We start from the raw sequence: 26,918 nt of genomic DNA, 5'->3' as shown, positions 1-26,918 counted from the left end.
GTCTGTCTGCCAAGAGCCTCCAACCAGGCAGCGTGCCTCTCCTCTGCCCCAGGGACACCTGGTTGCTACCCCACAGGACATCTGTCCTCTCTGCAAATCTCAATCTCAGTGAGAGGTTCTACGTTCTCCTGACCCTTCCTTTCTCCTTGGAAAACACCACTGTTTTGAACAAGCTTCCATGTCCTCTGTACAGGAATCCTTGACTGCGTCCTCATGTGTGTTTGTCTGTCCCAGGCCTTTTGGACAGAAGCTGCTTCTTCTCCACGCTCAGCCCCTTATTTTCCTGTACTGTCACATCCAGACCATACTCTTCCCACCTCGTGTGTATGCCTGCAACCTTTCATGGTTCAGGCTGTCCCCTTCTTGCTACTGTCACCCACGGACCTCCTAGTTACTCTGCAGTACCTGGCTTACACTTCCCAGTGAATGACTCAGCCACTGTCTTGCCCTCACAGACCCCATACCTCCTCAGTACCAGTGGCCCTCACTTCCGTTCCATTTTGGCAATTCATCCTCATGGCCACCACTCAGCATCCTTAGATCTAATCCCAATCATCTCAGACTGACCCATTGTCCAGGTCCCCTACTCTCCTGGGCCCCACTCCACGGTTTCTTCACCACATCAAGCCTACTGGCGCCTTGACCGCAGCCTGCTTTCTGTGTCTGTTTGCTACTTCTTCAGCCTGAATCCTTTCCTACCTCTGAGGGACATCATCTTCCAGCACTTCTAGTCCTTTCATCTCTGTCATCAAATGCCTCACCTCTCTTCCCCTTCCACTGCACCCACCCTAAAAAATCCTCAATTCTGGGACAGTTTGGCCACTGCTAATCTCCAACCCCAAACACAAGCTATGGAGTCCATCAGAAGAGAATTACAGGGGCACCTGGGTGGCTCAGTGGGTTAAGCCTCTGCCTTTGGCTCAGATCATGATCTCAGGGTCCTGGGATAGAGCCCCACATCAGGCTCTCTGCTTGCCTCTCTGACTACCTGTGATCTCTCTCTCTCTGTCAAATAAATAAATAAAATCTTTTAAAAAAGAAAGAGGAGAATTCCAATGATGCAGATAGAAGATGGACACCATTCTACACACATTCATGTTATACAATCATTGCTCCAACCTCAAAATCTCTCAGGTATTTTTAACCTGCTCCCAGTCAGCAGTCTATAAGCCCCACTCTCCTGATGCTCCCCTCCTTCTAGGACTCCAGTGGTCTGAATGCTGAATCTACCTTACAGTCCCACAACTTCCTGAAGCTCTGTTCACTGTTTCTAGTCTATTTTCTTTCTGTTCAGCGGGGTAAATTCGACTGATCTCTTCTCAAGGTAACTAATTCTATGCTGAGTCACCTTTACTACTGAGCCTATCCTCTGAGTATTTTATTTCTGTTCCTGCGTTTTTTAGTCCTGAAATTTACACTTGGTTCTTTTTTTTTAAATAACCTCTATTTCTTTCCAAGATTTTCTAATTTCTCATTTGTTTTGAGTTTTTCATCGCTTGTTGAAGCGTATTTATGATGGCTGATTTCAAGTCACCTGCACCGTCTTGGTGTCAGCATCAGTTAGTTGTCTCTCCTCACTCAGGTGAGGATGTCCTGGTTTTTGGTATAATGAATGATTTTCTACTGTACCTGGACCTTTTGACTATTATGTTGGGAGATACAAGGTCTTACTGAAATGTTTTCTTTTAGAAGGCAGGTCACCCTGTCTTGTTTTAGCACAGAGACCCTGAACTACTTTTGTGGGCTCTAGTTCCAATGACAACTTCATCAGCAAAGACTGCACAGTAGCATTTTGATGTCTGGCTGACATGGAACCACTGGGGCTCCAGCCGCTCTCTGCCGGTACTGCCTGAGGGGGTGAGAAGAACTTCCTCAGGGCTAGCCACCTGGTCTCTCCAGTACGGATCAGGAACAGACTCACGTCCATGTAGGGACAAAGAAACTTCCCATCCAGGTTGTTAGTTGTGGTAGGACCCTGCTGCTGCCTGTGTGCCAAGGGTCTCTGGCTGGGAAAGCAGGGTCTCAGACTCATGAGGAAAAAGGTCTCCTGGACCATACACCTGTTGGGGGAGGATCCTCCTTACTGGTGTTCCCCTGTCATCTCCTACTTCTGGGGGAGGAGGGAGGAGTCCCTAACTGACTTGCCTTCCTCTCTTCACCCTTCGGAATTCTCCGTCCTGTTATTTTCCAGGGTTTATAGCTGTACTACCAGGAAAGAGCAAGGAGAAACGAGTCTATGCCCTCTTGTCTGAACTAGAAGTCCTTGCTTTTTGTTTTAATATCTGACAGCATGAGAAGTGTATGAAGTAGCTTGACATCACCTGTGATTCCTACATTAGTTGGAGAAATGACTTGGCCATAGTGCAAGTTTTGTATACAAGTGCTGCATTGCCTTGCAATTTTTTACTGAATTCACTAAGTTATCAAACCCAACCAACCAACCCAGCAAGAGAGAGAGTACCATTGAGAGGGCAGCAGCAAACTGCAGAACACAAGTTCCATCTAAGAGGGGGGCCTATACTCAGCTCGGACTAAAGTCATTGAAGAATGTGGCCCAGTGTTGTCAGATGTTTTGTTTCATCAAGAGAAGCCAGAAGTCTCTCACTCTCTCTCTTTTTTTAGTAAACTACTTAGTCAAAATTTTTAAATGCTGCACAAGTCATACAAAACACAAGTTTTTTAAGCCAGATCTAGCCCACAGGCTTTCCATTCATTACAATCTTCTATACCTAGCATGTTGCCTGGTATATGGGTATATGGGTATATGCTTATTAAAATAATTGGTAGTCAGTTGAGGATAACATAAATGTAATATAATTCAGAAATTCCACGTGTCAATCTGCAAGAGGTGCTAGACTGAGGGGCAACACTACCACTGCAAGTCGAACACACTGAAGGGGGAGTCTGTGGCAGAGAAAGATTCCTGCTTATTACCACCCACTGAACCACTTCTTCTACCACAAGCTATCTGCACAGCTAGGGTCAGCCATGTTTGATCCCATATCTGAATATGCCACTAGCATATATAACTGAAAAATAAAACTGAACTATGCAAAACAACAGACAGGACACAAAAGCAGGTTTTTTGTGTCTACAATAATTAAATTAAATACTTGGGGGAAAACTAAAAAGGGCATTAAAAACTTACTTTTGAATTCTATGTGGACATGACAACAATAAAAAAACCTGAAGCAAAAAACTAAGAATATAGAAGGCATCTACATTTGTACTGTTTCACATCATGCCTAAATTCTCACTCCACTTTACATAACCTGAACTGGAAATCAAAGACATCATGTTAGGGGAAACTGGGCAGCTTAGTCCTTAAGTGTCTGCCTTCGGCTCGGGTCATAATCCCAGGGTCCTGGGATTGAGCCCCACATCAGGCTCCCTGCTTGGCAGGAAGCCTGCTTCTCCCTCTCTCACTTCCCCTGCTTGTGTTCCCTCTCTCTCTGTGTTTCTCTCTGTCAAATAAATAAATAAAATCTTAAAAAAAAAAAAAAGACATCACACTGTGAGAGTGGTTTAAGCAGAAAAAGATAATGCAGAACTTCAGTAAACATACCTACACACAAAGGAAAGTCTGTGGACCTTCATCCAAACACAGGCAAATCAACATATATGTATCCCTTTAAAGTTATACAAAATATTAGCTTTTTATGATTCCTTGCTCCCACTGAATTGCATGAGACACCTCTGACAGGTAGCTCAGGTGACAGTCATTTGGACATATGCAGAAAATCTGTGGGCAATGACCTTTGCTGATCTTTGCAGGGACTTCTCCGGTAAAGCTCTTGGGTCCTGTGACGTGGAGGTGCTCTCATCTTTTGTAACGGGAGCATCAGCATCCTCTTTTCCTAAAGTAAGAAGAGAGAGGAAAAAGAGAGAAGAGGAATCAGTTAGATGCCTATGTAGTAGGCATACAGACTCACAGGATTTTTTTTTTTTTTTTTTTTTTAGAGAGAGAGAGAGAGCGCACATGCAAGTGTGCGAGCGTGAGTGGGGGGAGGGGCCGAGGGAAAGACTCTTCCGAGCAGACTCCTTCCTGGCTGAGCAGGGAACCAATGTGGGTCTCAGTGTCCTGACCCAGGAGATCCTGACCTGAGCCGAAACCAAGAGTCAGACTGAGCCACCCAGGCGCCAGGTTGGATTTTAAATTCGGAGCACCATTTATTTATCCTAAACTACTCACTTTACAGAAAAGGAAACCCTAGCCCACAGTAGTCAGGAGACTCAGCTAAGGTCAATCACATCACCAACTTGCAAGAATGTGCTTACACTCAGGTGCCCACATTTGAGCTATTTAACGTTATTCAAATGCTAAGCATCATATAAGTGGAGATATGGAACCACACTGAACTGAGCTAAATGGGTTAGGCATCAAATGGCAAACATACTAGATATGAAATACTGCCCCAGCCCACAATGAAGAAGAGAGATAGGTTAATTTATTAAGCACATCTGCTGAAATCAAAATAAATGTTAACTTTTAAAAGTACTTTGGTACCAGCCATAACAAACAAAATGGGGGAAAATAGATTATATTTATTAAATAAATAAATAAAAAGGCCAACCCTGATTTTCCTGGCTTTTCTTAGTGACATTATATAAAGAGTATTAAAGTCTTTAAATGTTTAATTTCCTTTCTTAAGAAACTTATAAAATGCACATTCACCCAAGAAACTGAAACCACATCTCCCTAATAAAGAGGGAAGTTAGGCTCTGTACCAGAAGTATTAAAACCACTCTGAACAAATGCAGCAAATTACACACTTCTGAACATTTAGTATTTTGTATTTTCATATTTTAACTTTAGAGCTCCCCAACAAAATAGTCTTATCCAACTATACTGGAGTTTCTGCATTTTAGGGGTCACAGCGCATTCATGTGGGTTCCACTCCAGATAGCTAAGAGAGACTTGTACTTATCATTTAGACATTACCAAGGCCAAAATAAATAAATAAATCCTTTTCAGGACTGGCTGTCTCTTAGCCAAAGCTCAGCTTTAAGGCCAAGTTTTACCATTCTGGGCATACTCTGGAAACACTGGCATGATCTGACCTACTGGGGTTTAAGAATGATCAACTGTTTGCTTTTCCATCTATATTGAAATATGCCTACCATAGTGCCCACTGAAAGCAGAATTCTCACTGTTTTCCCAAAAGAAAAAACAAATGAGAACTTTCCCATTGTTGATCACCCTGTCCATCAGATGATATCCACAGTTCAGGATTTTAGACCATAGTTCAGGATTCCAAGGTCATTAGATGCTTCCTGAACCACATCTTTTATACTCCTGGGGAGGAAAAAAACCCACACAAATTTTGATCTGCTCCATAACGTATCTTGCCAGTGTGCTCCACAGAACAAGGTCATTCAGGAAAGATTAGGAGGCTGGAAATACCATGAACCAGCACATTCTACCTAGATACCTGCTATCTGAACTTTAAGTCTCAAGAGTTGGCAATCAAGGGGGTTTTCTAAGGCATCCCAAATCCTGGGCATGCAACCTTCTATCACAGTCACTGATGGTTCCAACTTAAAATGACTATTGCTTTAGACTCCACCCCAACAACAAGCAAGTCTTCTGTTCCAAAGGTTATGCCAGGTTGCATCCAAAGAAAGAGGGGTAGCCAAGGAAGCGAGCCCAACTGTGATTTTCCAATATCACACCTACAGATAACCTTTCCAGGTTCTGAGTTCATATACCCTGACAGAAACAAAGCTTTGTTCAAAGATGCATTCCAACAAATCAAACTGAAGCTTTCAGCCCTGCAGGTGAGCATCAGAGATACGTTCAACAAATGTGAGGAAACGCAATTAGAGGTTAGAAAGGTGAACCACCTTCATAAGTTTCCAACAACTACGTCTCCCTACCCTAACAGCAAAGTTGTCAGGTTAATGAGAGATCTGACACACTGTTTAATCATGAGATCCTTCATTTATTCATTTATTCCATGTCTATTTATTGAGCAATGCACATTAAGGATTCAGTGAATGAAAGAAATATGGTTCCAGCCCTTAGAGAACATATACTTTAATGCGCAAGTGATACTCAATAAATAACCACTCAATCAATAAATCGTGATGAAGGCGAAGAAGGAAAGAACAGTTTCAAGGAGGAAGAGTTCTGTCAATATACAATTTAGATTAAGAGGTCAGGAAAAGAGGCCCTACATGGAAGTGACATTTAAGCTGACACCGCAGGATGGTGTGTTCAGGAGTAAAGAAAGGGACAGAAGACCCCAGGTGGGAAAAGTACTGGGAAGGGACAGAGGTGGCAGGTGCCTGGCACAAACAAGGAACAGAAAGAAAACCAGGTAGCTGGTGCATAGTGAGCCTCAGAACAGGCATGGCAGGGATGAGGGTGAGCGGTAACAGGAGTCAAGTCAGCTGGTGTCTTCTAGGATTGACGCGTCCTAAACTGGAACCTGGATACACCGGGAAGCTGGCAAGGATTTGTGCATGAAAGTCATACTGCCCAAGGGCAGGTTCAAGCAGGCTGAGAGCAGAGGCAGGGAGGCCAGCGAAGAGCTACTGGAGCAATCCAGACACGTGAGGATGGTGCTATGATGGAGGCACTGTAGGGAATGAAAAGGATCAACCTCAGACACATTGTACACTTGAACAAAGAGATTTTGATGGTGATCAGACAGGAAACCCTACAGATCATTAGCTATGAGAAGTGAAGGGTGATGTCCAGCTTTCTGACACCTGCAGCTAGGTCGATAGAAGTATCATTATTGGCATAGGAGAGACTAGAGGAGGAGGTGGAAAACACGAGTTCTACTTCTGAGGTGTTCCTCTTTGAGGCCACCTATGAAACCTTCAAATGATGACGCTGAATAAGCAGTTCAATATAAAGGTCTGAAACTCGAAGAGAGGTCTAGGCTGTGGCTTTAAACACAGTCTGTAGGCTGAGTCCTTCCATTTCTGTATTTTCCAGGCCAAGCTGGAGAGAAGAGATTCAAACCCAAGTGTGTTCAACTACTAAGTTCAGAAAGCTCTTCTTCCACTGCTATCTGGCTCCAGGAATTAGTGTTATGTTGTCACTGTTAAGGAGATAAAAAAAAACTGCCCTGAGGGAGTGATCTGGGCTTGAAGGATGTATGAATGTGAGACAGATGAGAAAGTGAAAGGACACTGTAGGTAAGGCCCAGAGCTATGAAAAGGCCACAGGGTAAAGGACTAGCAAGAGATTTACTGTAGCCACTAACAACCTGAAGATACAAGGGTTGGGTGAAAAGGCTCTGGGGTGCGGAGAGGAACGAGGATGGCAGAAAGGTCCTGCAGCAGACACTCTGGTTACTGCCCAAGATCTAGTCTCTTCTTTCCTGGCAACAAGGACTCCAATTTCAGCTGGGGAGACATAGTTAAAAGACTACATTTTTCAGCTTTCCTGCAACTTAGTGTAGCCTATATGTCTAAGTTTTAGCCAGCAAAATGCAGGTGAAGGTGTTGTAAGTGACCTCTGGGAAGTGTCTTTAAAAGACGGAGGCCCAGCCTTTCCTCTTTCTTCCTTCTTACTGGTTGGAATTGGATGTGACAGCTGGACCTCAAGTACTTATCTTGGTCCCAGAGGCTGCAGGACAAGGGTGCTTTCTACACCAGAGAGCAGCACAACAGAATGGGCTTAAGACTGTGGAACTACCCTCTGAGCCCTGGCCCGCCTACCTCTGGTCCTCTTTTATATAACATAGAAATAGGTTTCTTTCTTACTTAAGTCATTGATATTTTATGATTTAACTCCATTCTCAACAGAACATACTTTCTAACATAAGATCTACACCATGAACTGACAAGCCTGGACACTATCCTATTAAGCATTTTGATGGTAAGGGACATATGCGTCTCAGGGCTATGAGTTTGGAAGCAATGCCGAATGAAGATCTTAGAAAGCTGGGAGCGAGGCTGCTGTCGAGCTGAGACACAATCAGAATCTGAATTAGATAGTGGCAGTGAGAGCAAAGAGAGACGAAATTGGAGAGACATGTCTGAGAAGAATGATGCTAAGTATATTTCCATCACAATGGATGACTTAGTATATGAAAAATGGGCTTATATTAAAGGAGCTTTTGATTGAATATCAGGAAAAATGGCTTGACAAAGCACTAAAACTCTATGATGAAATTACTAGATCAGGGCAGGCTGGAAGTCCTCACAAGGGTGGAGGGTTATGCGTCCCCACAGCCTTTGGTTTTGCCATAGTGAAGGCAGAGATTGCCCATGCACTCTGTGGTCCCTTCTAGTTCAAGAGATTCTAGAAACTAGTGACTACCAAAATTCTTCATCTAAAAGAGAGAATTTTCTAGGAAATAGATAAACTACTAATACAGGCAACTACTCATTATATCCCCCAGCACATACTCTAGGAAGGAACGTCGAGTGAAATCCTAATCTCTTTCTACAGATTGTCTAAAACTTCTATTTTAAACATTTAAAAAGTAAAATGCCATGGTTTGGTAGGGTTGGTATGGCCACTTACATCTATCAAGTGCAAACCTAATACCTGATTCTGGTAAGAAAAATGATTCTGGGGGCACCTAGATGGCTCAGTCAGTGAAGCATCAGACTTCAGCTCAGGTTATGATCTCAGGGTCCTGGGATGGAACCCAGGGTGGGGCTCCTCACTCAGCAAGGAGTCTGCTTGTCTCTGTCTCCTCTCCCTCTGCCCCTCTCCCCACTGATGCTCTGTCTGTTTCTCTCTCAAATAAATAAAATCTTTTAAAAAAATTACCTTGATTTGGTCCTCTCATATATAAACAACAGACTAACAAGTCTGATGATTCTTAACACTTCACAAGTGCATCAAAAGGTCTTCAGATGATTTGACTGTGATGCCAAGTGGGGGTAATGTGAAGAAAAAGGCAAGGAATTGGGCAAAAGGAGTTTTAATCTATCCAGTTAAACAAATGACATCCCAGAAAGGGTGAGGAACATGTGCAAAGGCACACAATTAAGAATAAATGGGAGAAGGAGGAAGGTTCAATGTTCAAATAAGCTGAAGAGACCAGGCATGAAAGGCCTTATATGACATGCTGAAGAGCATGTATTTTATATTATAGGAACAGAAAGCTATTGAAAATTTTGAGAATGCCATGATCAGAATCATATTTGGTGAAAGGTCAGTCTGTTGCTCCTATGAAGAGAATCTTTTTCTCTAGCTGGTTTAATGATTTTCTCTTGGCTTTTGATTTACATCTTGATGCACTTAAGTTAGGATTTTTTAAAAATTTTACTTGCAATCATTAGTCATCTTAAATCTGTGGTTTGGTATCTCAGCTGTTATGGAAAATTTCAGCCAGTACCCTTAAATTTCATTTTGCTTATTTTTCACTCATCTCCTTCTAAGACTTTAACTTATTTAGACCCTTCTCCTCTGTGTTTTCTATTTGTCTATCCATGTTATACTCTGGATAATTTTTTTTTTTACTGTCTCCTAGTTTGTTAATTTTTTTTTTTTTAGCTTTATCCAATCTTCTATTAAATTCACCCACTGAGGCATTCTTCTTTAAAATCTGCCATCAAATATACTACATTTTTCCTCATCCACTGAGTTAATTTCATTAAAGTTATGCTTATTTTTAGAATTTTTATTTGGTTCCTTTTCCAATTTGCTTTGTCACATATCGTAGTTTCCTACTCTTTGCAGATATGTTCAAGCTTATCTTTTATTTCTTTAAACACAGTAGTTGTTTACAGATTCCAGGATCTGATGACATGTATGAAGGGCTGCTTCTATTGCATGTGGTTGTTGATGGTTCTTGCAACTGCAATATGGTTTCCTTCGGTGCCTGGTTATATTTACATGCTCATCACTGAATAATTTGAGGCCTGGGTTGAAGAAACCTTCCTTTGGAAAGGATTTCCACTTGGTTTTGCCTGGTGCCTGGAGGAATACCAGCCCTTAAGCCAATTCAAGACTTGAGATTCCTTGGTTGACCCAGTCAGCTTGAAGCTGGGCTGTAATTCCAAGTGAGCTCACCCATATGGCAGAGCCCTTTGGAGTCCCAGCTTCTTGTGAGACCCCAGCTACTTTATTTCTGTCCCCCATTACTGCTGGTAAAATCTGCAACATTGCCTGCTCTTTAATGATCAAAGTTTGGGGTCTTTTTTTTTTTTTTTACTTTATGCAAATATTTTTAGTTGTTTTAGCAGGCAGAACTGTGTTTGAATAATAGCCCACCATTACTAGTAACAGAAAGTCCCCAAGATTTATATTTTACAAATATTTTTCAGGTGGCACTGTAGAGCATAGTTAGGGAAAGTGACAGGGTGAGAACAGGGGAGGGGACAATTGTGACCTGTGCAGGAAACACAACAGGCGATAGTAAGGAAGATAGTAGGAGATAGTAAGGAAGCCACTATGATAATGCCCAATGTTATATAAGGCAAAAGCAAAAGGGACAGAGAGAAGAAGCAGGTACTCTCACATTTATTTTTCTCAGCAACCCCATGAAGGAAGTATTACTGTTTTGATTTTTAGAGAATAGCCATCAGCCATTCAAAGAGGCAAAGGAACTTATCCCAGGGTTTATCCAAGGAGGTGTTTGGTAGAGGGGGTGTCAGAACCCAGCACGACTCCAAGTCCAACCACCACAGTATGATAAGATCTGGAAGAAAGACAGGTACGTGTGGGTGGGTTCCAATGAGGAGGAAAGGGTTGCCAAAAATTTTATAATTCAGTTATAGACATTGAAAATTTTTAAATTTTACAAGATGGCAAGTAATAAATAGCTCTCAATACAATTTCACTGCTTCCACCCATAGGAAAGATAAGAGTAGTTAAACGCATGAGCTTTGAAGTCACAAGACCTAAATTCAAACCTCTGTCCTGTGACCTTGAATTATGTGATTTTGACACAAGTTATTCCTTCCCTGTGAATTTCCTCCCCAGTAAATCTGGAATAGTTTACATGATTTATGTTTACAGGGAGTACCCTGGCACAAAGTACAATAACCAAAACTCTTAGATACTCTTAATATTGTTGTTGATATAATTATCATTATCATTATTATCATTATTGGCTCTTACAGTGAGTTTTGAGGGAATACAAGCTTGTCATCCTGGGCACAACTGACTAGACATGGTTGGTGTTCAGGGCAATGGTAACATTATAAAATGGGTCACATTTCCTCCTCTGTAAAATGTACCAATCTTATAGGGTTAAGAAAAATTAAATGGAGTTAATGTGTGTAAAAGGAGGCACTCAATGACTGCTATATAATGTATATTTAAAGTATTCATTACTTTTCTGAATGCTTGGTGCCTTCTGTGTGAAGTAAGGAGAAACAAGAGCTGGTGCGAGAGAGGCAGGCAGAGGCCAGGTCAACGTCAGGAAGTCTGAATTTACTCCAAAGGCAATGCAGAGCTATAGAATAAAGTAGGCAGGAGACTAACAGGACTTGTGCTTTAAGAAGCTCACACTGGCTGTGTTCAAAGAGAAGTCAGACAGGAGACAGAAAAGCCACTTAGAGGGGTGCCTGGCTGGCTCGGTCAGTTAAGTGTCTGCCTTCAGCCCAGGTCGTGACCCCAGGGTTCTGGGATGGAGCCCCACAATGGGCTGCCTGCTTAGCATGGAGTCTGCTTCTCCCTCTCCCTCTGCCTCTCCCCACTGCTCATTCTCTCTCTCTCAAATAATAAAATCTATAAAAAAAGAAAAAAAGAAAGAAAAGCCAGTTAGCTTTTAATGCTAGAATCACACTAGAGAGGTAGTTAAAAGGCTAGACTGACAAGATTATGTGAATGCTAAGTGAAGGGAAAAGAGGGAGGTCATAGGAGAGAGTAAGGAATAGGGAAAACGAGCATCAATTCCTTAAATAGAAGTTCTCAGAGTTCTGTGACCAGCAGCAACAGCATCACCTGGGAACTCCCAGAAGTGCAAGTTCTCAGGACCTACCCCCAGATGGAGGGATTCAGGACTTCTGGTGGGATGGGGCCCAGCAGTCTGCTGGAACAAGCTTCCCAGGGGGTTCTGATTCTGACTCACACTAAAGACAAATGGGCAGTGAGCCACCACAGGAAGAGCATCTCCAGGCAACCAGGAAGCGATCTAAGTTCTAGTAGGACTTGGTAAGTCTGAGGTGATCTGATGCTTAAGAGAGAAGTCTGGGCTAGAGACGGAAATGACGGTGTCACCTGTGTACAGAGGACAAATGGATGAGTGGACTGGCCTCCTCAGAGAAGGTTTCGAATTAGAAGAGTCAAAGCAGGGAAAAACACCAATATTTAAGAAAGCAGAAGCAGAAAAGCCTACAAGGAAACTGAGGTGCAGTTGGGAAAGTAGGAGAAAAATCAGGCTAACGTGGGGTGAGTCAACCAAAACAAACAAAAACAAAAACCAAAGAACCAAACAAACCAAAAAACTACAAAACAAGCATTTCAACATGGTCAGCAGGGTGGCCCTAGTAATAACAAGGTCACAGGCAACCCTTTTGAAGACTCATTTGAAAGAAGGAAACCCAGTGAATTCCGAATGCAACGCGCGGGGTACGGAATGAAAGGTAAGCGGAGGAAACGAGGGTGTGGACTGGGCTCCGGAAGTCTGACTAGGCAGGACTGGAATAATACAGGGTGGTAGCTGGAGGGGTACAGAGAACTCACGACCTGGTGGTTGTTATTTTATTTTTTTAAGATAAGGGAGCCTCAGTCATGGTTAATTGCTGATGGGAAAGAACCACTACAGGAGGTGTGGTTGAAGACGGCACAATGAGGACTGGGAGGGGGCCCTGGGAAGGAAGGGATGGTATCAGAAGCCGGGGGTAAAGATTAGCCTCGCGCAGAAGGACAGAGATGCCACTTTCTCTGTAGGAAAACAAATTAGGGAGGGGATGAGTCTAGGCATAAGTCGTTTGTGAACGTGGTGGCTGAAAGTTGAGGGGGACCATAGCGGGGGGGTAGAGCAGCTTTTCTCGGAAACCTATAAACTCATCTGTTGAGAAGTGCTAGAGGAGGATACCCAATACATTCCAAGCTGGGAAACACAATTCCGGGGAGGATCAAATGCGAGTGGCATCTCCAAACAGTGGCCCTGAACATGCCAGGCACTGTGCTCTGTGCATTCAAAATAAAACTACTAACTAGTTATTAAGCACCTACTGCACATGTATGGCACTGTGTTACATGATTTATATACAAAACCACATTTTATATTCTCCAGTAATCCAATGAGGTAGGCAGGTATTATCATGCCAATTACCCAATTAGAGAGATAGGAGAAATGAGGCTTACAAAGATCAAGTAACAGGCTTGCCATAGGTGCCAGCCTCATGTATGCGGGCACCTCATGCCCTTCCCATGATGCCACACAGCCTTCAGGATCCTAACAGGTTTGATGAAGTGAGAATGGAAAAGAAAACAGGATTTCTGAGAGATCTGGCTGAGTGATAAGATAATGAGAGAAGGCAATCACTCTGTTTGAGGCAATTTTAAGTTTGGGATGACAATGGGATACAAGTATGATAATGTCCTCTACGCAGGCTGGAGATAAGGCTCTACATCTCCGGGCAGAGGTTGGGAACATCAGTTAGATAACAATGTCTGAGAGTAGACAGATGGGTAGAAACTGGGGAAAGAAGGACATGACATATTAAGAGAAAAGGATGAATAAAGGGATGAAAGGAGTTAATACTCAAGCAGTAAGAGGAAAAATCCTTTTGCTATCAATTTTTTATATTGTTCTAATCTGCATACTCATTGTAGCAGGTTTGGCCACCCTCCTCACCAGGCTGACCATGCAGAGATGCCTTCAGGTTCCTGATTTGAAGCCGAAACCTAGATAGTGTAGCTTTCAGGCCCAAACTTGAGTTTCTCACAGAGTCATCTTCTCAGATGGGGCTCTGCACTGATTCCCATTCCCAGCTGTTAACTGTATTAATTACATCATCAACACTCTCCTACTTTACTTGCACTCTCTGCTCCAAATCTTTCTCTTGCCCAGGAGAAACCACTTTTAAATTTCTCTCTACTAAAGCTTTAATTGGCTTTTAGCCTCATGGCTCCCCAAAGACCCAAAATGTAGGCACATAATGTAGCTGGCTTTAACTTACTAATTCTGCATCTTTCCCAGCAGATGGATGATTCCTCCAAGTTTAAGTTGACTTTCATCGGAGTTTTTCTTAAAGGGGACAACCTTTAAATCTTAATATGATGTGATTATTTCAACACCAGAATACAGTGTTTACTAAAATCAAACCAGTGTTTCTTTACCAGACTTCTCAAGACTAACTATCCATCAAAACTTCAAAAAATGGAAAACCAAAGCTGGCAGCACCACAATTCCAGACTTCAAGCTCTATTACAAAGCTGTAATCATCAAGACAGTTTGGTACTGGCACAAAAACAGACACATAGATCAATGGAACAGAATAGAGCCCAGAAATGGACCCTCAAGTCCATGGCCAACTAATCTTCGACAAAGCAGGAAAGAATGTCCAATGGAAAAAAATCAGTCTCTTCAACAAATGGTGTTGGGAAAATTGGACAGCCACATGCAGAAGAATCAAACTGGACCATTTCCTTACACTATACACAAAAATAGACAAAAATGGATGAAAGACCTCAGTGTGAGGCAGGAATCCATCAACATCCTTGAGGAGAACACAGGCAGCAATCTCTTCGACCTCAGCAACTTCTTCCTAGAAACATCACCAAAGGCAAGAGAAGCAAGGGCAAAAATGAACTATTGGGACTTTATCAAGATCAAAAGCTTTTGCACAGCAAAGAAAACAGTCAACAAAGCCGAAAGACAACTGACAGAATGGGAGAATATATTTGCAAATGTCTTTTCAGATAAAGGGCTAGTATCTAAAATCTATAAAGAACTTATCAAACTCAACACCCACAGAACAAATAATCCAATAAAAAATGGGCAGAAGACATGAACAGAGACTTCTCCAAAGAAGACATCCAAATGGCAAAGAGACATGAAAAAGTGCTCAATATCACTTGGCATCAGAGAAATACAACCGAAACCACAGTGAATTACCACCTCCCACCAGTCAGAATGGCTAAAATTAACAAGTCAGGAAATCAGGAAATTGCCAACAGGTGTTGGCGAGGACATGGAGAAAGGGGAACCCTCCTACACTGTTGGTGGAAATGCAAGCTGGTGCAGCCACTCTGGAAAACAGTATGGAGGTTCCTCAAAAAGTTGAAAATAGAGCTACCCAATGACCCAGCAATTGCATTACTAGGTATTTACCCTAAAGATACAAATGTAGTGATCTGAAGGGGTACCTGCACCCCAATGTTTATAGCACCAATGTCTACAATAGCCAAACTATGCAAAGAGCCTAGATGTCCATCAACAGATGAATGGATAAAGAAAATGTGAGAAATATAGATAGATAGATAGATTTATTGATTTCGGGGTTTTTGATGGGTGCATCTTTCATATATATATATGTGCATCTTTCATATATATATATATATATATATATATATATATATGAAAGATGCACCCATCAAAAACCCTGAAATCTTGCCATTTGAAATGACATGGATGGAACTAGAGGGTATTATGCTAAGCAAAATAAGTCAATAAGAGAAAGACAATTACATGTTCTCCCTGATATGAGGAATTTGAGAAGTAAGACAGAGGATCATAGGGGAAGGGACAGAAAAATGAAACAAGACGAAACCAGAGAGGGAGACAAAGCATAAGAGACTGGAGGGTGGGAGGGATGGGGTGGTTGGTGGATGGACACTGGGGAGGGTATGTGCTATCATGAGTGCTGTGAATTGTGTAAGACTGATGATTCACAAACCTGTACCCCTGAAACAAATAATACATGGTATGTTGATTAAAAAAAAAAACTTCAAATGAAAAAGGTGCTAAGCCATCTTGGAGGGTTGAGTGGAGACTGGTCTCAAAGCATGGGAAGCTAGATTAGATGAGTTTTGTTGTGTTCTGAGTCTTTAATTCCACATATATCAAACCTATATCCTCTTTCTCTTATGTACCAGCCTCTTAAAGCATACCCTACTGAACATCTCCAACAGGAATGAATAGGTCCAGCCCACTGTTGGGAAAAGGGGACAGAATTAAAATGCTGCCCTTCCAAGAGCCAGTCTTTTTTATCAGTTCACTTGCTATGACCTAAAAAAGCAGGACCACAAAGTGATCATTAAGAGGCAAAAGAAAACAGACAGTTTGAAGAAGTTGATTTTTATAGACTGCATCATTATCTGAGATCCACCGGGCCCCCTTGGAAACAGAACAATGCACCACTTGAAAACAGCTAATGCGTAAAGCATCTCTGATGGAAAATTGTTTCTCTTTAATAAGGTAACAAGCTCTAACTCTAAATGCAAATCAGACTTGTGTGGGTCACTCCAGCCAGGTTATACAGACATGAGTGAGTCACTGCTTTTGATGCCCAACTGGCGAATCTGAAGGTTTTATAATGGCTCATATGTGGCTGCTGTGGACAGAAAGGACTCTGGTGCTAGGCAAGACAGCAACTCTGGTCCTTCTCTAGCTTCAAAGAAGGAAAAAATGGGAGACTTTTGCTGAATACAAGACTCTGTTCTCAGAGTTGCAAGTGGATGAAAGATGAGCAAAAACACTTATGTGAGGGAAGAAAAGAAAATATTAAACCATAATAAGATCTGTGATGGAATATGAACTGAAAAAAAAAAAAAGTAGCTATGAAGAAGAGTCCCAGAAGAGAAAGATCACATATTTAGCTGAAAAAAAAAAAAAATGAGGAAACCTCTTTCGATGAGCAGTGTCTAAGATGGCCCCCCACTGATCCTTAAACCTTCTGGGCTCACACCCTTGGAAAACCCCCTCCCTTTGAGTATGGGAAGGGCCCGTGTCTTGCTTCTAACAGAATATGGCCAAGATGAAGGAATGTCACTTCTGTGATTAGATTACATAAGACATATCTCCCACCCTGTTAGCAGACTCTCTCCATTACTGGATCCAGTGAAGACAGCTGCCACAGAGAGAGGCCCATGCAGCAAGCAGCTGAGGGCGGCCTCTGGCCTCAGCCCAAGAGCCCACAAGGAATCTAATACAGCCAATAACCACATAAGCGTAGCCTTCAGATGAGTGACACCTTGATTACAGCCTTGCGAGAAACTCTGAAGCAGAGGACAGATCCAAGCCATGCCCAGATTCCTGACTCAAGGAGAGGCTTGTTTCCTCACAACACCTTGGACACCAAATGCATGGGTTTTCTGCACCAAGCAACTCCCTAATTCTCTGGCTGTCCTACAATTTAATTCAATTCTGATGCTTACCTACCTAGGCTTAGCACAGACCTCACGGTTAAGGGGTCAATCCCATGAGACTGCCCCCAACTTCAGACACCAAATGTACATAGTGGGTTTTGAGGTTACCCACACTTCTGAGTTGGCTACGTATTGGGGAGAGGAGTTCCCATAATCCCCCTCCTCAGGTTCAATAATTTGCTGTAATGGCTTACAGAACTCATGGCAACACTGGATGTACACTTACTGGTTTAGTGCAAAAAACTTAATAAAGGATACATATGAACAGTCGGGATGAAGAGCTATATAGGGCAAGGTCCTGAAGGATCCCAAATGCAGGAGCTCTTGTTCCTGCGCAGTGGAGTGCCCCACTCTTCCACTCACCAGCCCAAACCCTGCTGTTCTGAAACTCTTCTGAGGGCTTCATCACATAGGCATGATCAACTGGTACTCAATCTTCAGCCCTTCTCCCCTCCTTGGGGGATGGCAGGTGGGGCTGAAAATGTCAAGTTTCTAATCATGGTTTGGTTTTCTAGATAGCCAGCCTCCATCCTGAAGCTATGCAGGGGTCCACACATGGAGCTGCTTCATAGAACAATAGATGCTCCAATCACTCGGCAAGTGCCAAGGGATTTAGGAGCTATGTAAGACATTCCCATCACCCCCACCATTCAGGAAATTACAGGGGTTTTAGGAGCTCTGTGTCACGAACCAGGGTCAGACCAAACATTAGAACAAAAGATATTCCTAGGACCTCTATCGCTAAGGAAATTCCCAGGGTTTTAGGAGCTCTGAGTCAAAAACTGGGGGCAGAGGCCAAATATATACTTCTTTTTATGCTATGCTGACCCACAAAAAATGCAAGTGTTACTTTAAGCCACTAAGTTTGTGGCAGTTTGTTACACTGCAATAGATAATTAATACACATGTAAAATGACAACTGTCATTTGAAGACCAAAGGGATGATTTTCACAGGAGATGAGTAATTAGGCAGCATTCATGGCAGAAAAGAGGCGGCTCAGATGCTCAAAGGCAGAAAAGCACAAGGAGGGTTTAGGAGTGATATTCCTACTCAACGAAGCCCAGCTTGGCTGGATCTAAAGTCTGGATGGGTAGGTGTCAGAACATAAGTTGGAGAGGCAGGCAGGAGAGCCCTAGTGGGCACGAACTGCCAAAGAGAGCTATCAGAGCTCATCACAGATGTGGTCTGAGAACTTCCACAGGAAGATTCATTGGACAAGTATTGTTCCAAGAGGCAACAGTCTTAAAAAAAAAAAAAAAAAAAAGACTTGGAAATGCCTATAAAGGGATGCTATGCTTTCACCTTTGTGAGATACTTTCCCTTCCATTACCTCATTTGATTTATGAAAGAATCTATGAAGAAGTTGAGACCAGTATTTATGATGAAGGGGTGTGTGTGTGTGTGTGTGTGTTTATAAAAAGGAAAATGAAGCAGTAGGAGACAAGAATGACTAGGAAAAGCTCTTGTTCAGGACCTTTTTCTCCCTACTATGAGTGTTGCCAGATTTTGTTGGATCCCCCCTTCCCTGGTAAGAGATGCAAACAGGCCTCACTAGACAGGTTTGGATCCTGGTCCCAGTGTACCAGAGTAAGCCCACCTGCTACTAAAGATGCTTTGAAATAGGAGGGTCAAAAACAGTGTCAGAGCCTAGGCCATGCCCACCAAGTTCATAAGTTATTGTGGCTTCTGGCTCAAGCAAATGAATCAGAGTTGAGGGGACTGGGCAAAGAGGGATCAGCTAACTGGGAGCAGAGATGAGAGACTTCACTGTGTAGCTGAGTTTTCACTCTAGGGCTAGTGAAAGGGTATGCAAGGGTGGGTGGCTGCTTCCACTTACACGGATGGGGTGACTCATTCATGTTTGAATTTTTTTCTTTTTAAGCAATATCTGAAAACCAGGCACAATTTTCTCCTATAAAATGTTAAATAAGATCTGCCCTTAATGGTGGACATTCTATACCCAGAGTAGGACAGCTGTCAGTTCTCTCTCCCCATCCAGAGCCACATGACCCAATTTTGTTTTGTTTTCCCATAGGGTTAGTTAGAATCTTCAACAGCTTTTTGTAAATCTCAAAAGGTTGCAGTCACCACTGCTCTATTAAGTAAAGATTCCCTGACATGTTACTGCATGACTTAGAAAAACCTAGTTGGTAATTCTCAGGAAAGAAAGGACATTATTTAGAGTGACCCAAAGGGGAAATCAATGCCAGGAAGATGGACCTGTAGGCAAGTAATCCTCTGTAGTGTCAATGAAAGGGTCTCTACCAGAAGAAAAAAAATATCGGAAACCTTAGGTAGCAAGTTAAATACGATGCTTGGGCAAAGGGATGACTAGGGAAGATGGACTTGACTGAGCCTTCCCTTCTTAGAATCTAAAGAACAGAAAACTTCACAGACAATCGTGCCAAGTCCCAGGTAGAGGGAAATGGAGATGAAAACTGTCCCCATCTACAGCTGATTTTCAGTTTCTCAGTTCAATGAATAACAAATTGAACTTTTCTCTTTCAATTCAATGCAAAAAAGAGAGAGAGAGCCTCCTTGACTAAAGGTTGATTTTAAATAATTGTGAGAATTAGTCTTTTTAAATGAAAATCATCTTAATCATTCGATACCTGCTAAGGAAAGAGAAGTATCCCTTTATTTCTTGAAAATACTCATCACTTCCCTCTTAGTTCCATATACTTTTCTGTTAGGTCTTCTACAAAACTCTCAAAATCTTTATCAGCTACTTCCCAACCCCCAATTCTGCCCCTGGGTTTTTCTTATTTACCAGTTTGTGCCTTGGTTTTATAAGACAATGACTACTTCTGGGTAAATTCCAACTGTGGGCCAGCTACTTGATAACCTCATCAATTTCCCACAGCTCCAACTGATGACATTGTTCAGATCTGTAATTCTCACCATCCCTCCTCTGAGTCTACAGTTCTACTTCCAGATGCCTACTAGATGTCATAAACTGAATGACCCTCACATAACTCAAATTCAACATGTGATCAAAAGCTGAATTCATAGTCCCTCTCACCACTGATCTTGTTTTTTTCTCATTTAAGAATGTAAATACTCATGCAGTTACTAAACTAGATATCAAGTTACTCTCATTCGTGAATGCTCCTCTGCTTCAAGTCCCATATCTGATCTATCATCCAATCCTGCCAATTCTAGTTCTGAAATATCTTGGTAACCAATCTCTTCTTCTGTATTCCAGCTGCCACCACTCAGGTCTTCAAGTGCCTCTAGTCTTAACTAGTCCCATGCCATGCCCCAATTTCTCCCCTCTTCCTAAAAGTCTCCTTTCCTTAACAACCTTGCATGACTCCCACTACCACAGCCTCTTCATGGCCACAGATAACTGGGCAAAACCCCACCAGTGCCTATTTTCCCAGCATCCTCTGTAGACGTCTCACTGGGAAGTGCTCTATTCACACTGTAGGATGTGAATACTTATCATCCACTTCTGTGCCCCTGTTTGTACCAAGAGTATTTTTTACCCTTCTTCACCTGGCAAACCAGACTCATCCTTCATGGCCCAGAGAATAAACTTTTTTTCTTTTCCTCTCCCTCATCTTCCCTCCTCCTTTCACCTTCTGCCCTTCCCCCTCTGAATGGACCCTTCCCTCTCTCTGCAAATCTGTTCCTCTTCTCCATGTGCACTGTCTTGATTACTAGTAGCCTCTGTTTCCAAGTGTCTCCAGACATCATTCCATATCACATTTTTAGCCCCAGAGTCCTTAAGCTGTGGAGAAAAAAAAAATCTCACTGGTCACTGGCCAGTCAATGTGTTGAAGATTTTTGGGCCAGGAGTCTACTCATGGTCTAACCAAGGCCCTGAGGACAGGGGCAGACTATACTTCCCACCTTAGGGAAGGCAATTTCCATTCCCAGGCAAGACCCAGAACACATAACTGTTACTGTAACTCCTCTCATAGACTAAGTTCACCTGAAGAACAAGCATCTAGATTTTTACTCTTTGATCATCTTTCTTTTGCAGCAAAGAGCGTAACACTGGCATGTAATGCCCTCCGTATTTGCTTGGATATTCTTGGTTGAAATGACAAGACATTCAACACAAACCAGCTTATATATATTAAAAGTGACTCAGTAGCTCATGTGCCTGGAAGTCCAGAGGAAAGGCAGGCAGGCTTCAGGGTCAGTGGATCTACGACCCACTAATGGCGGGAGGGGCCCAGATTTTTTCCTGTTCTCCATTCTTCTATTCACAACACTAATAGCAAGTCATAGAACAGCTGTCAGGAGCAATTAGAGATAAATGTTTCCTGTTGATATCCATCAGGAAACTACTTACAACCCAGAACTCTGCGCAGGAATCACCCCAATTAGACTGCTAAGGTCATATGCCTATGGGAAGAGGAAATGATACGAAGCTACAATGTCTAATACAGTAGCCACGAATCATACATAGTTGTTTAAAGTAAAATTAATTTAAGTTAAATACAATTAAAAATTCAGTTTCTCGGTCACAATAGCCCTATGTCAAACACTCAACAACCACAGGTGGCTGGTGGCTACGGTTTTGGACAGTACAGATCAGAACACTTCTAATTCTTCAGAAAGTTCAGTTGGCATAAGGTAAGCAAGCATACCAAGCAACTGGTACAAGGCAACCAAGACTCAGCTTGGCAGCTGGGGTCAACTTCACCTGAAGTACAAAGATCTGGGGAAGGAGCAGATGAAAATCTAGGCACATATGGGAAGGGAAAAGGTGAAACAGACATTGGGAGGGCAATAAACAATGCCTAATATATTCTTATAGTAAGAAATTCAATGGATCTGGTACGATTTGCTCTTTAAATAATATGATGCATATGTAGAAATTGTCTGTTGTTACTGTAAATACAAGGTATTTTTCTTTTATGAACTCACTAACTTCCTGTGGAACACTGGACAAGCCAAGTAACTTCTCTGAGCCTCAGTTTCCTCGTCTGTAAAACAAAAGGAATGAACTAGATCAGTTGTTTCTAACCTTTTAATCACAACAGATTTTTTATAGCACATTTTTAAAAATTAATTTTTGCCCAGGATCTCACACTTGGAAGTATTTTTAGTAACTTAACTGCATTGAAAATTAATCTGCTATTCTGTTGCTGCTGTTGTTTTAATCAAAAACATATAGCTGTTAATTAGAGCTTCTGATTAGTGGGGAAAGTCACTGTTACCATAGTAGGCTTGTATCATTTCTAACAAAAGTGAAGCTGATCTCACAGTCTTACTGAAAGCAAATTTACTATTTTCATTCAGTGCTATGAAATATTTATGATTAATGTGAAGTGCTCCACCAAAAGACCCTAGGGGTAGACTATCACATGTCAAGAACAGCACATGAATCTTGTAGGCCCCATGCAGGTCCAGAATTCTACAACTTCAATGACAATGTAACTATAAACAGATCCAACACTTGTTACTAGTATGGAATGGCCTGACCTAGAAAGTACCAGAGAAGGGGATGAGTGGATGCACTGGGAAGAGAGTGATTCAAAGGTAACAGAAATCTAATGAACAAGGGATAAGAAATAAGGAGAAAAATGACACCATCGCAAAAAGCTGTTTATCTTCCCTTTTCATGACCAGTAAGCCCAAGAAAAGTGGATTATTAAATAATCCAGGGAGCCAAGAATAAAGTTAGAAGTGGACAGCAAGCAAGAGAATGAGGGGCACCATACTGAAAATGGTGCTAGAAGAACCATGCGGAAGGGGACTCTAGAGACCTTCAAGTCTTCACTCACCTCCACTGAGAAGGGCATGCTAGAGTCATGGAAACTCCTATTTTCATATAAAAGCATGAACAAAGTTTATTATAGATTATTTCCTTTTATTTAAATTTCTATTGCAATAGTTTTGTGTTAAAAGGGCAAGAAAGCTGACAGGCTTTCCTATTCCAGGTGCTATAAGGAAGAGATAGACTGGGGCAGAGTACAGATTATAAAATAAATTACTTGTAATATTCTGAAACCCAAGCCCCCTAGGCCTGCTGAGGCGCCAAAGAGAAACCAGGCATGTAGGTAGGAGTGATTCCATGATACTAACTGGGAAGAGGAAGTAAAAAGGACATGCTGATGAAAGAACTGGCCAAGGGTGCCTGGGTGGCTCAGTTGATTGGGCGACTGAGGGGAGTCGCCTCAGCTCGGGTTATGATCCCAGAGTCCCCAGATCAAGTCCTGCATCGGGCTCCCAGCTCCATGGGGAGTCTGCTTTTCCCTCTGACCTTCTCTCCTCTCATGCTCTCTCTCTCTCTCTCTCAAAAAATAAATAAAATCTTAAAAAAAAAAAAAAAGAACTGGGCAAGCTCCAGTTATATTTCAATAAAGAACAGATGTAATTATTATTACTTCAAGATTTCCTATAATTCATCATGATTTTTTGTTTTTGTTAACCCTTCTAGTAACCATGCATTTCATAACAAAAAAATCCTTTCAAAAACCTCACATTTCTCAAATAGCTAAATAGAGAATTACCAGATGACCTAGCAATTCTACTCCTAGGTATATGTTCAAATGAATGGCACACAGGGATGAAGATGCTTGTGCACCAGTGTTCATTTCAGCATTAGTCACTATTCAATAGCCAAAAAGTAGAAACCTCATGCGTCCACAAATGAACAAAATGTGGTACACACAATGTAATACTATTTGGTCACAAAAAGGAATGACATGCTGATACAAGCTACAACACAAGTGAACTGTGAAAACATGCTTAATGAAATAGGACAGACACAAAGGGAAAGTACTGTATGATTCCACTTTTACGAAGTATCTACAACAGACAAATTTATAAAAAGGAAGTAGATTAGTGGTTATCAAAGGCTGCAATGGATGAAATAAGGTCACAGCTCAACAGTTCTAGAGTTCTATTTAGGGTGATGAAAAGTTATGGGATGGACAGTAGTAACAGTCGCACAAAATCATGAATGCAATTAATACAACTGAACTGTATACGTAAAACTGGTTAAAATGGCAAATTTTATGCTATGTATTTTACCACACACACACACAATTTTTTTTAACCCACAAGAGCTTCTATTGATTACAGAGACTCTAGGTCAGGGGACAATTTGATAAATAATATTTATTGGCTTTCAAGAAGGGGAACCCAGGGTTAGAAGAGAATGGGAAGGTCCCTCTATGTAACAGTCCCTTTAAAAAAGTCTTAGAGAGAAACTAACTGACGAATGAATGACCCTTTAAACTATATTTCCACCCCAAACTTCTCTCATCAACTTCAACTTGCATTCCAACTACACATGGTCACCTCAGATTTAACATGTCTAAAAGAGAGTTCTTAGAAATAAAGGATAAGGGGCATCTGGGTGGCTCAGTGGATTAAGCCTCTGCCTTTGGCTCAGGTCATGATCTCGGGGTTCCGGGATCGAGCCCTGAGTCGGGCTCTCTGCTCAGCAGGGAGCCTGCTTCCTCCTCTCTCTCTGCCTGCCTATCTGCCTACTTGTGATCTCTATCTGTCAAATAAATAAATAAAATCTTTAAAAAAAAAAAAAAGAAAGAAAGGATAAAAATAGAAATTACTTATAATAAATAAAAACACTAAAAAATAAACTTCTATTAAAAATCAAACAGGGCACCTGGGTGGCCCAGTTGGTTAAGCGTCTGCCTCCGGCTCAGGTTGTGACTCCCGGTCCTGGGATCAAGTCCCACATCGGGCTCCCTGCAACCCTTCTCCCTGCTCCTGATCTCCCTCTCTCTCTCAAATAAATAAATACAATCTTTTTTTAAAAAAATAGGGGACTAGCAATTTCAAAATGAGGGGAAAATTAAAAGAGGTTATAACAGATCCAGACAAAATTAAACAACTGAAAAGATTCTGTACAACTCTATTCCAATATATTAGAATATGTGGTTAAAATATATGATTTTTCTGGAAAACATGAACTATCTAAATCAATGCAAGAAAAGGAAAAAAATTCCTACAGAAAACAATGGTCATTGGTAATGGAGGAAGGTACAGCTAAAGAAACCCTAGACCATGTTTCAAGTATGAGTTCTTTAAATGCTTCAATCATTGAGAAAATTTGATCATTCTCAATGCTGTTTTAACTGCCCCAAAGCACTAAGAAAAAGGCTCCCCAATTCTTCCTATCAAGTTAATAGAAATTAATACCAAAACAACAAAAAGAGCACAATAAAAAGAAACCACACACCAATCTCACATTTTACACAAAGCCCCTAAAATTACAAATAAATTATCACCAAACAGAATTGAGTCACATGTGAAAACATGCTATATACCATGACCAGATGAGGGGCATGGTCACATAAGGGATGCAAGATTTATTCAGTGTTTTATGTTACCATGTAAATAAGCCAAAGGGAAAAACAGTATCTTGAAAGAAGCTCAAAGGCACTTGAAAAAGAAAAAAGTCAACATCCATTTCCAGTAGAAACTTTTAGTAAAAAAGAAAGAGGACAGTTGGTTAACTTGGTCTCAAGCCAACAACCAGCACTGTACTTGAGAGTTTATTACTGAAAGCATTTCCATTAAAGTCCAGAAGACGGCAATCACCACTATTATGTAATATAGTTCTTAAAACAATGGCCAGTGAAATTAGGCAATAAGTAAGCAGCACAAAATTAGGAAGGGAAGGTGCAAATTCAAAGGTGCAAAATCAAAACAAGCAACTAAAAGATTATTAGAAATAATAAGAGCACTCATTAAGGTTTCCAGTTTAAAGTATACACTAAAACAACCCCAACAGGTTGTTGGGTTTTTTTTAAGGTTTTATTTATTTATTTGACAGACAGAGATCACAAGTAGGCAGAGAGGCAGGCAGAGAGAGAGAAGGAAGCAGGCTCCCTGCAGAGCAGAGAACCCGATGTGGGGCTCAATCCCAGGACCCTGGGATCATGACCTGAGTCAAAGGTAAAGTCTTTAAACCACTGAGCCACCCAGGCGCCCCAACAACAGGTTTTTTTTAATATATCAATAATTACCTGAAGGAAAATGATAGAAAAAATTTTCCTTTCAAATTAGTATCAAAAACCACAAAATAGGGGCACCTGGGTGGCTCAGTGGGTTAAAGCCTCTGCCTTCGGCTCAGGTCATGATCCCAGGGTCCTAGGATCGAGCCCCACATCGGGCTTCTCTGCTCAACAGAGAGCCTGCTTCTCGCTCTCTCTCTCTGCCTGCCTCTCTGCCTACTTGTGATCTCTGTCAAATAAATAAATAAAATCTTAAAAAAAAAAAAGACTTTATATAAAAAAAAAAACCCCACAAAATACTCAAGTTTTTTTCTAAAAATGTGCAAGATAATGATACATACAAACTATTAGGCATATTAAGAGGATTTATAATTCACATGTGAATAGGCTGGATAAATTAAGATGTACATAGACCAGGCTACCGTCAAAACAGTGAAACAGGGCACAAACCATCCCCCCAAAACACCCCACAGCTGAGAAAGGGATTGAGGTGATATATTTTAGCCTGCATTATTATAATTAGCACCCCACAGGACCAAAAAAGGGGGGAAAAACAATCCAATAACCACTTAAAGCAAGAAACTAACTGTTGAATTTCCTAATAGTAAAAAATAATTAAAACACACTAAAATCCTGTTCAGCAACTATCAGTTCCAACAGTTTAAACCAGTGGCTCTCCACGCATGGTTTGAGACCCTGTTGGTGGAACCATAAGATTAAGACTCTTCTCAAA

General features: G+C 41.6%; 1 protein-coding gene across 6 annotated transcripts in view; it reads right to left on the bottom strand.

Annotated features, from left to right (window-relative positions):
• The window catches only part of DIS3L2 (DIS3 like 3'-5' exoribonuclease 2), a 366,495-nt gene that overhangs the window by 192,816 nt on the left and 146,761 nt on the right, over window positions 1-26,918 (bottom strand). For 5 of the 6 annotated variants that reach the window (XM_045078897.1, XM_004773468.3, XM_045078901.1 and 2 more), the window contains one exon: window positions 3,757-3,857. In XM_045078897.1, the coding sequence (XP_044934832.1) occupies window positions 3,757-3,857 (101 nt within the window). Of the gene's footprint in view, window positions 1-3,756; window positions 3,858-22,125; window positions 22,181-26,918 lie in introns of all 6 variants that reach the window. The other variant, XM_045078902.1, reaches the window with a different exon arrangement.

Source organism: Mustela putorius, unplaced genomic scaffold, assembly GCF_011764305.1.
Source record: "Mustela putorius furo isolate JIRA1106 unplaced genomic scaffold, ASM1176430v1.1 tig00000275_pilon_pilon_pilon, whole genome shotgun sequence".
Lineage (NCBI taxonomy): Eukaryota > Metazoa > Chordata > Mammalia > Carnivora > Mustelidae > Mustela > Mustela putorius.
The sequence above is the reverse complement of the archived record's forward strand: the minus strand, read 5'-3'. Positions and strand labels throughout refer to the sequence as shown.